The sequence below is a fragment of the Microtus ochrogaster genome, unplaced genomic scaffold, assembly GCF_000317375.1.
Source record: "Microtus ochrogaster isolate Prairie Vole_2 unplaced genomic scaffold, MicOch1.0 UNK24, whole genome shotgun sequence".
Classification (NCBI taxonomy): Eukaryota; Metazoa; Chordata; class Mammalia; order Rodentia; family Cricetidae; genus Microtus; species Microtus ochrogaster.
This window is the reverse complement of record NW_004949122.1, coordinates 730765-741811: the sequence shown is the minus strand read 5'-3', so window position 1 is coordinate 741811 and position 11047 is coordinate 730765. Positions and strand designations below refer to the sequence as shown.

Genomic DNA, 11047 nt, shown 5'->3' with positions numbered 1-11047 from the left:
CCTTTTAAAATAAACAAAAGAATGGACTACTCAAATAGCATTCAACACTCTCTAAATACTCCTTGGAAAGGAAACACATTCTTCCCCCTCCTCATATTCCCACCCAGCCCAAATGGCCCGTGTGCTTCCTTTAAGTGACATGACTTATAGGTACCATAAAGTCGAGTTCCACAGCTGGTGGGTCTGAAAGGGAAGACAGTTATGCAGCATACAAGGCTGGCGGGACTGGCTCTTCCTCAGGCTGCCCTGCTGTTGGAGGGTGGTCTCACACACACTCTGTCCCAGTACAAAGCTGCTCCTGTGCTCTTTGTGTGCTCGCACGCAGACTATGACCCCTTTTCCAGGAAAAAAAAAATGTATTTATGAAAGCTCATGACTGGCTTTCCTTGCTTACCTTCTTAAATCTGTTAACACGGCTATAATGTATATAATGATTACGACTTGGAAGAACACAGTAAAGTTTTCCACGGTGAAGTTCCCTTAAGTATTGGCAAGAAAATGCCATGGAAGGGAATGACGTTTTTGTGGATCTTTGCTTGGAATCTGACCCCTAGTTGTACAAGAGGATATGTGAAATGGGGATATTATTCTGTATAACTATGCTTCGCAGTAGGTTTAGACAGCTCAGCAAAGTGAATCTTGATAATGAAATTACATCTCCCCCAGGTTTCAGTATGTCACGCTTTTTCCCCCCAGCCACTCCACTCTTTCTGTTGGACGTCAATGTTTTATTGATACCCAGTTTCTTTCTCTAGTCCCTCAGCGGAGCTAGTGATAACTTGATGTCGCTCACTTTCCTCCCACCTCCTTGAATTTCCCCTGGCCTCCACAGCACTCCCCTCCCCGCCTTCCTCTCAGGTGAACACTCCCCAAGGGAGATCAAAGAAGCTTCCCCTGGTGGCAGCCCTGAGGAGGGAATTTTCCAGCTCCTTCTTCTGGCTGGGCTGAATGGTGGGTTGAGGGACTGGAAGCTGGGCTGGGGCGTCTCAGCTTCTGGGGTTGGAGTGGGGTGAGGAATTATGAGAGAAGTGTCTGAAACAGCGTTGCACACTTTAGGAAGAAAAAAAAAAGCACACCAGTTCCCTTTGTGCTAGCTAATGCGATGCCCCCGAATTTGGTACTGGGCCACACATTCTTGAAAACCATTGTTTAAACCTTGGGATTTTGGAAGTTGGGGCTAGCTCTGACGAGAACACAGGAGCTGACACAGCGAGCGCTTCCCCGGTACCGGAGTGACTTGGAACTCACTGTGGTGGGGAAAGTCGCCCTCCTGGGTGGGGGTTCCCGCAGAGGAGGGACGGCCGCTGGCCAATCAGAAGGCGAGATCGAGCCGGGCTTCGCCGACGAGGGGGCTAGCTGTGGAAAGTTGGGAAGCCCAGTCGCTGGCCTGGAGCGCGGCGGCGGAGGCGGCACCGCAGGCTCGCAGCGTCCCCCGGGGCATGGACCCCGCGCTCTACCCGCGCTAGGCTACTCGCAGCGCCCTGCACGCGACCGCCTCTAGCCCGCGACCTACCCAGCCGGACAAAAGGAGCGGCATCCCTGCGCTGCCCAGCCCAGCCCCGGGAGGCAGCCGGGCTCCGGGCTGGTCCCCATCTCATTCTCCGCTCCAAACTTTGCGTTAGTTGAGAGACTGCAAAAGGCTGATGAGGCACCAGAGAGGAAGTCCTCTGCCTGCTGTTGAGGAGTAAGCACAGTGCTTAGGAGCTTAGGGCAAAGAGCAAAGCAACGAGCAAACAAGGGGGAAAATGATTGCCTGGGAAGTGGTCCACACAGTATTCCTTGTGGCTCTTCTTCGTTCCTCCCTAGCTGGAGATGGGACCCCCGAGTTGGAGAGCAGGGATGAGGAGATTCCGGAGGGGGCATCCACGTTGGCTTTTGTGTTTGATGTGACTGGCTCCATGTATGATGATTTAGTTCAGGTTATTGAAGGGGCTTCCAAAATTTTGGAGACGTCTTTGAAAAGACCTAAGAGACCTCTTTACAACTTTGCTTTGGTGCCCTTCCACGATCCAGGTAAGGGAAACGCTCTGTATTTGTTGTAATTTATTATTACTTATGCTAGGAATTTGTTTTATTGTCAGAAAGTTTCAGAAGAGTTTTTTTTTTTTAAATATGCAGCTGAATACAATTGTAACAAAGAATTGCTTGCTGGCATCTGGTTTTGCTCTCATACCTCCTTAGTGCTCTGCTAGGCTTAACCATGGAGTAGATGACTTGTTTAGGGAGCTTAACCAGTGGTGCCCTGACCTGGAAATGTGGTCCCCTGAAGATTAGACTCGGGAATCTGCAGCAGCAACAGCAGCAAAAGCAGAGCTAACTGGTCTGCATTTTAAAGCTAAAGGCAGACTGGGACAGGGACATGAAATTCCACAGCAGGTCACTAGATGTTAAGGGCAAGCACACTCTAAGGAAAACCTCACCCAAGAGGGAAACAAACCTGCTTGCCCAGTGACACAAGGGCAAGTCTGTAAATAGTAACTAGGCGTGGAACTGAAGGCATAAAAATGAAAGACAGAAGCCATTCATTTCTCAACTGGATCTATTCATCTTTGCACCAGGTCATCATTAGTGAGGTTCACAGATGTCTGTAAACAGTATGTCCGCGTCTCAGGTGGTACAAATGCGTGCAATTTGCTACGTCTGTGCTCTTTAAAGGTAGTTGGCAAAAAATAACTTTATGTTGTGCCCTGAGGCTGTGGGTTTCTGCTGCTGCACTGTAATGTGATCCTATTTACTTTTTCCAGTTTCTTTCTAAAGCAGCACCTCTCTGTGAGGCTCCTAGGAGTCCCGTTGTCATTGTCTAGGGTAGCATTACAGGGGGAGCCCGGAGGCTTGCCCTCTTGTGTCCACCTGAGTTTCATTAGTGCAAGTAGCTGCTCAGTGGAAGAAATAAAACAGTGGTTTCTTAAAAGCCCTCCCCCACTGCTCTCCCACATCCTCCCCCTCCCGCCTTTGAAATTCTCTCTACACTAGACTTTGGCATAACCTCTTTCACAATGAGAGCATGATGTTGAAGATCTCAGTTTTTTTCTCTTCCTTGTGCAGTTGGCAAACATATTAAAACCCTAATTACTACTAGTTATTAAATGTGGTATAGTTCTCATTGGGATAAACTGAGAGGGAGCTAGAACTTTCTGGAATTGTCTTGTTCTTCAATGACCACATTAAACCATCTCTCCTGTAGTGCACACATGCATTTCAACATTGATTCAACCTGCTTTATCATTTGAATCCAGAGTAGGATGGTCCTTTGTTGTGTCTACTGTCTCAGTAAGACACTCAAGTGTCAGGATGTTTCAATTTATAAGATGCCACTAAGGATGCAGTCCAAGGTTTTTGTTATTTTGGAATAGCCTAAATATATGTCTTATATAGGGATGAGTCTGACGTTGGCTCAAATATAAAGTGAAAACTAATTTTGCTAATTTGTTATACATGACAAAGGTAAAGAAAGTGCCTCTCAACACAGATAAGTGACACTGTCATTAGTTGATTTTAAAATATTTTCCTTACCCTCAAAGAAGTCGTTTACCGCTGGGCAGTGGTAACACATGTCTTTAATCCCAGCACTTGGGAGGCAGAGGCAGAAGGATCTCTGAGTTCAAGGCTAGCCTGCTCTACAGGGAGAGTTCCAGGACAGCCAAGCCTACACAGAGAAACCATGTCTTGACTCCCCCCCACCACCACCAAAAAAATGTCCTATGCCATTTAGTTGGCAATTTCCTAGCCACTGATTAAAGTTTTCTTTTTCCACGTAATCCACCTTTCCATCTCTCTGGTTCTCCTGTTCTGGATTTATACATTATAGATATTGTTTATAATCCTATATGATCTTCTGTGACTGGATTCCTTAGGTCAGCATAATGCTTTCAAAGTTTATTCGTATCGAAGCATGTGACGGCTCATCATTTCTTTCTACAACCAAATTATATTCTGTAGTATAATATACAACTTATACCGTATGCACTGGTTCACAATGGAGATTTAGATATTCCCTACTCTTTTGTGGATAACTTATGAATACCCACATACACATTTCTGTGTAGACATGTTTTCCTTTCTTCTGAGTGTATTATTTAGACATGGGACCTCTGGGTCATGAAAACTATATGTTTAATTGCTGAGGGGGTGGGCAAGCTACTGTCCAAAGCAGTTATGACATTTTATGATCCCACTGGCTGATGAGTGAGATCCAGTTTCTTCATAGCTTCATCAACATGTTATCAGTTATTAGACTATGTATTGATTTTTGTTGCTTTTAATACTACCCAGATTTCACTCCTGTTTTCCTCTGAAAGAACTGGGGAGAGCTGATGACCTTTCCTGACTGAAGGCCCTCTGGTCACCTGGTGTCTTATTTTCCCCTTCCTCTGTGAGACAGGAGGAGTGAGAATGGGCAGTGTGTTGAAATAGGAGTGGCGGGGCTACATCCCCAGCACCCCGGCCGCACCCCAGCCGCCTGGCTAGCTTATGCCCTGAAATAATTACACAGACACTGTATTCATTTAATCACTGCTTGGCCATTTCTATCTAGCCTCTTCTAGGCTAACTCTCGCACCTGGACTAGCCCATCTCTAATAATCTGCTGTAGCCCACAAGGTAGATTACCAGGGAGATTCTAGCCTACGTCCATCCTGGGTCGGAGCTTCATAGTGTGTGCCTCAGAGAGCAGAGCTCTCGCCTCTGCTTGCAAGAGTGGAGCATTGTGTCTCTCTGAGGCATCTGCCCCCGAGAGGAGAGCTGTCGAGTCTGAGCTCACTTCCTCTTCCTCCCAGTGTTCTGTTCTGTTTACTCCTCCCACCTATCTTCCAACCAATGAGGGCCAAGCAGTTTCTTTTTATTTAACCAATGACCTTCCTCCATCAGCAGTGTGTTTTAATGAGTCAGGCATCCCCTTCTTCTCTTGGACAATTACATTTCACCCTCTGGAATATCTGCTACTGGTCTGCGTTCCTTGCTCACTCTGTTTCAGGCATTACTTAATGTACTGAGGAGCCAAAAGAAAATAACACCAAAGAGAGGGCTCCTGCCATCACAGACCTTGTGTTCTACTGTGGAAAGGATAACACTGGTGATAAAGGATGTGATTAAAATGCACAAAGGCATTTGATGCCTGTGGTTGCTATGGAGAAAACAAAAAGCAATGAAAGGGCATGCGGGGCTCAGGGTGGATGTGAGGGTGTTAGAATTTTAAATATAGTGGCTGGGGTCCTTCCAAAATAAGAGATTTCATTTTTATAAAGTCTTGAAGGAGGGAGCATTGAGCATATCTTTTATAGGCAGATGAGCAATCAGTAAAACATTCTTGTAATGAGAGTATCTTGACATTTTTAACGGCAGTGAGGCAACTGAGTGTCTTTGTCACAGAAAGTGATAGAGGGGAATTGGCAAACGAGGCCGGACCAGTTCAAGAAAGAACTCATAGTCTCCCTAAGCTTTGTTTTTTACTGTGAACGGTGTGGAGAGAGGCTTTAGAGTTTTATTTATTAATTTATGGATATGGGTGTTTTGTCTCCATGTGCACTATCTGCAGGGCATTGAATTCTCTGGAACTGGAGGTATAGATGATTGTGAGCGGATATGCGGGTGCTGGGAATCAAACCCCTGTCCTCTGGAAGAACAGCCAGTGTTCTTAACCACTGGGCCTTCTCTTCAACTCTCAACTCCAGAGTTCTAAATGAACCAGAGACACAATCTGGCAAACATGCCTTCAGCATCATTCTATTGTTAGGTAGTAATGGAAAGCAGATAAAGAGTAGAAATGGGTCAGTAGAAGAATGTGAATTCCTTGTGTGCAATCGATAGCTACTGGTGTTTTGAGAAACAGTGTTTGTTTATACTTTGAGTAGGAAACCAAGAAGACTTGATGAGTCACTGGATGTGAATTACAAGGATAAAAACAGAAGATGAAATGGGTTCTGAGAACTTGGCTTGAGCAAATAGACATGTGGCAGGTGGAGAATTCTGAGATGGAGCAAGATAGGGAGAGAGAGAGAGAGAGAGAGAGAGAGAGAGAGAGAGAGAGAGAGAGAGAGAGACAGAGAGAGACAGAGAGAGAGAGATAGGTTTCAGAAGTGGTAGGAGGATGAGGTTTTCATTTTTGAACATGTGTAAACTTGATATGCCTTTTGATATTGGTGGAGATGGAAGAAGACAGTCATATAATATATATGACATTCGAGTTCAAGGGGAAAAGGCAGATTGAGAGATATGAATTTCAGACCCAAAGGCATACATGAAGATGGTGTTTAGGGCTGTCAGACTTTGAAATGATTGAGGGACTGATTGTGCTTGGGGAAGAGAGAAGGTCTGAGGTCTCAACATCAGTTGCAGAGATGCTTGACTGAAGAGGTGACAGATAACCAGCGAAGCACCCAGGAAAACTTGAGGCAGAGAGGCCCAAGAAACTGTGTCTTAGGGAAGCAGACAGGTCAACTGACAGGAGCTTAGCAATGTGGAAGCCATTGACGATCCAAAAGACTATTCCAGTGAAGTGAAGTGATGAAAGCCTGTTTGCAGAGAACTAAGAGAATGGAGCAGAGAAATTGAAAATCTTTGTAACTGTATTTCTGTGTCCAACTACTGGGGTGGTTGCCTTATTCATGAGGCTAGATTTGAGTCTAGTTGAGATAAATTATTCAACTGTTTTTTTAAATGTAAACGTCATACAGTAGAATGAACATCCATTTGGTAATGGAAAACTTATGTGCCCTTTCTTATTCTTGTCATTGAAGCAGATTGTTTAATAGTATTGACAGACCCCTGTTTTGTTGTCTATAAAATTAATGCATTGTCATTACCAGACAATGAGTTTGACTATAATTTTTTGTCATAACACAGTGAAAGGTAAGTGAGTTTAAAGAGATTGGAAATAGAAAGGATTTGATTCATTAGCAGAAATGCCAACATCGCATGTCTCATATTTTAGAGTTTCATGTTAATAAAACCTATAAACCTTCAATGACTTTGCATGGTTTGGTCAGACCTGTGAAGTGTTATGACAACACCCCGGGACTTTTGTAAGATTCTTAGAATATTTTTCTGGCGAGTAGCAGAACTACTCTAAACCATAATGAACAGGAAGATTCTTCGAAGGAAAGATAACATACATTAAGACCCTAAAAATTTAGCTGCTCTTACATGAACTGAACCAAAAGTTGAACAGTTTCCATTTCAGTGAGTATAGGAAAACAAGAAGCTGTGAGCCTCTAACACATTGTCCAGGGCAAGGATTTTCATGAAGGTTAGGAGAAAAACACACACACACACACACACACACACACACACACACACACACACACACACACACACGGGAGAGATAGATCTGAGGAACTGAGGAAATTGCACTAACAGTTAAGTGAGTTTTTTTTTCCCCTCTTCAGTTCTGGTCACTGAAGACAAGTCTTCTGTTTCTAATCTCCACTCTTTAGCCCCAGAGTGAGGGGCTTTGAGTGAACAATGGAGATTTGTTTCTCAGAATAAAATGTTTTAAGCTGAGGTAATGGACACTGCTTCAGTGTTTAGTGTTGAGATAAGTAGAGATGCTTTTCTTATGTACAATGAAAGCTCCCTCAAGAAGATAAAAGAGCCTGGGGCTGGAGAGATTCCCCAGCAGTTAAGAGTTCCTACTTCTCTCACAGAGGATCTGGGTTCAGTTCCCAGCACTCTCTGTCTGGCGGCTCACAACCTGCCTGTAATACCATCTCCAGGGGATCTGGAACCATCTCTTGGTCTCTCTGAGAACCAGCATGAATGGGCTCATACCCACACAGAGACACATGTATATACATAGTTAAAATCTAAAACAATGGAAAGGATAAGATAAAATGATAACAGAGACTAGACTTTGATAAGCAAAGGATTTGCTCAGGTCACCACAGAATGATGATATTTTACTTTTGTTTTTGGTTAAATATGAGAACAAATCTTTAACTTTCTTGCTAATAAAACAGAATTGGGCTTTATTTGATTTGTTCCTGATCAAAACATAATTTTTGGTGTTTTCCACCTAAGTGCTTCATTTATCCCATAGGCCCAGCAACTCAACAGATACTTGGGAAATATTTCTTCAATGGATGCATGGATGAATAGATGCGTGAATGTAAAGAACAGACGATTTCTCTGTGTACTTTTAGCCTAGCCAAGGGAGCAAGTGCTTCTACGAGTATTTAAAACTCGCCTTTCACATCTGTGAGTCCATTTTTAAATCGCCTTCCTAACGGGACCAAAACTTGCAGCATATTTACTTGTCGGTTAAGTCTTTCAATGATAACATAGCTCTCTTGTAAGCTTTACAAGAAGGAATATTGTGATCTAGAAAGCATTTGATTCTTGGGTAGTTATTGAATGCTTGCATACGCAATTGATTAGGCTGGGGTGTGTGTGTCTGTCATGTGGAATGTCTCAGCGACATGGCCTCAGGCAGCCTGATCACTCTCCAATTCCTGCTGGACCTACTGATGGAGTGTCAGAGCAAAGAAACTGATTTCCAAGGAGCACTGCACAAACAAAAGATCCACACCATGTTTTTATTTTCACAAGTCTACAGGGTTTTCAACTTCAGTTCTGTCACTTATGGTGAGCTCTGCTAGGATTTTCTGACACTGGCCCCGTATCAAAGTGCACTATGTCAGCTCTCTTCATCCTACTGACATTATCTTGGTTAAATAAAGCAGTACATGTGTAAATGTTTTAGAAGCACTACAGAGGGTCGACAAGATGGCTCAGCAAGTTAAGGCATTTGCTGCTAAGCCTAATGTGAGTTCAATCCCCAGGCCCTACATGGAAGAATGAGACGACCAACTCCTGAATGCGGTCCTCTGACCTCCACACATACACCACGTCTCACCCCTCGTAAATACGTAAACAGATGTAATTTTCAAACACCCAATTTTCACAATAAAATGTACTATAAAATGAATGGCTCAAAGCCACATTGCTTTGTAAAAGCTGAAGGAGAAAATGAAGTTGCAGGAGAAGCTGAGCAGTGTTTATATAATAAGAGGAGATAACCAAGGGATGTCTGCTTGATGACTTGACTACAAGTCAACATACAGGCAAAGGACAATTAAAACCAGCCCTGCCTCAGCTCCGTTCTGTTAAACTGAATGTTTGAGACACATGAGCTCTTTGTTGCATCATTCCCCTGGTCCCACACCACTAACATCATCACAGAGAAAGCTGCAAAGGACTAGAAATACTCCGTTATCAGCCTTTCTATTGTTACTCATTCACTAGCCAACAAGCTTGCCATTGCTTACTAATATCAAGGATCATGGTAGGCGTGTTGATTCAAAAACAGTGAGACAAACTCCGAAGAGGCTTATGGTCGATGGGGAGAGGTGCAAGGGAAATGATGATATAATATACTAAAGCAAATTCTGTAGTGGAATGAAATGCAAAGTATTCTACTCTAGTGAATTCAAGCAGGGTTGGCTAGCGAAGGTTTTCTGGAAGAAGTGTCATCTGGGCTGAAATCTGAGGAAGTTCATGAATACAAGCAGCTTAATCAAAACATATTAAAGGTATTGGATTTCACGATGAAAGCTCTTGGGAACTGGAAGGGTTGCAAGGATTATCATGGCATCGCTGTGTTTCCAATTTAGAACTTTATCTCTTGGCATAGTAGAGTAAGGCAGTCTTCAGAGCTGGGAGATGAGAGATGAGGCCATGTTAGAAATTCAGAGGAAATTCTGAGGGCCCCATGAGGAGACCTGGGTGCCAGGAGAAAAGGATAGATTTCTGAGTTATTAAGGAAGCACAATTGACTTGAATTGGTCCTGTGAATATAGGAAAAATAAATATAATTACCTACTAAAATTCCACGCCGTAGGAGAGAGGAGATACGATGCAATGTTTCCTCCCAGAGACAATGTCATTCCTAGGGTAGTGAGTCGTGATAGCAAGCTCTTCATAGATTCACTTGTCTGAAACGAACATCGACCAGAAGTTCATGGGTCAGCAATGAAAACTCATTACAGAAACATATTTGAGCAGTGTCCAACCAAGTTCTAATGTGGTTATAAGATAAATTCAGTGTATTAATTTATTTTACACTTGAGTGACCGGGATTCCACTGTGGTGATGGACTGTTTTTCCTTATAACTATGAAATGATGTCATTGCACATTAGTGCCATACAATGAACTGTCCTTGTTCTGGATGTACCCTTTAAACAGTTCTCTGATAAAGTAACCTCATGTCATTCTTTATGGGGAGAGAATGCTCCGGTCAGATGGACACATACATCAGGTTCAGCAGACAGTCATATTCTTTGTGGGTAACTCATATTTTGGCATGCCAGTTGTATACATCAGCCTCCCTTGTTTAAAACACTGTGACAGTGTCATGCTCAAGTTTCTGAGTTTTTAAAATCAGAGAACCAGATACTAGTCAGTTATGGCTATCACAGTCCATGTTTTCCTGGTGGGTCTGTTTGAGTGGCCTGTCTGTCTCCAGGTATCACTCCCAGCATTTCTAGCTGTCAGTGTTAGCTGGATGTGCCAAGTTGCTGTTCTAGCCACTTGAAGCTTGTGCAGATGACAGTGGAAGCCATCGGAATAAGTGAGATCACACAAGGAGAGTGCAGACTGAGAAAAGAAACTGGACGGGGCTGTGGGGTATGCAAACATTGAGAGAGCAGAAGAAACCAAGCTCATAGGGGATTCCGAAAAAGCCCATGAAAATAGTAAGCACCAAGATCAGAGGTTGTAAGCAAGCTTTCAACTCTTAACATTTATGGAATTATTATTATTGTTATTCATTATCCACGAAAGTAAAGGTCAAATAATATTAAGGCTATTTTTTAAAGACATCTCATTGGACTCGTGGATCCAGAAGGTAAGAAAACGAATCTAGTGAGTATAGGTGTTTCTTTTATTATTATTATTATTATTTTTATTGAGCTCTGTAGTAATAGGAGCGGCGGGGCCCCAGCACCCCAGCCGCCTCCGGCTAGCTTTACCCAGAAATAATTACACGGACACTGTGTTCATTTAATCACCGCTTGGCCCTTTAGTTCTAGCCCTTACTGGCTAATTCTGATATCC

General features: G+C 43.4%; 1 protein-coding gene across 1 annotated transcript in view; it reads left to right on the top strand.

Annotated features, from left to right (window-relative positions):
- The first annotated feature begins 1423 nt into the window (after positions 1-1423).
- The window catches only part of LOC113458426 (hemicentin-1-like), a 122511-nt gene continuing 112887 nt past the window's right edge, over positions 1424-11047 (top strand). Inside the window, exon 1 of the mRNA XM_026789608.1 lies at positions 1424-2013. Within this exon, the coding sequence (XP_026645409.1) occupies positions 1746-2013 (268 nt within the window). The 5' untranslated portion in view covers positions 1424-1745. The remainder of the gene's footprint in view (positions 2014-11047) is intronic.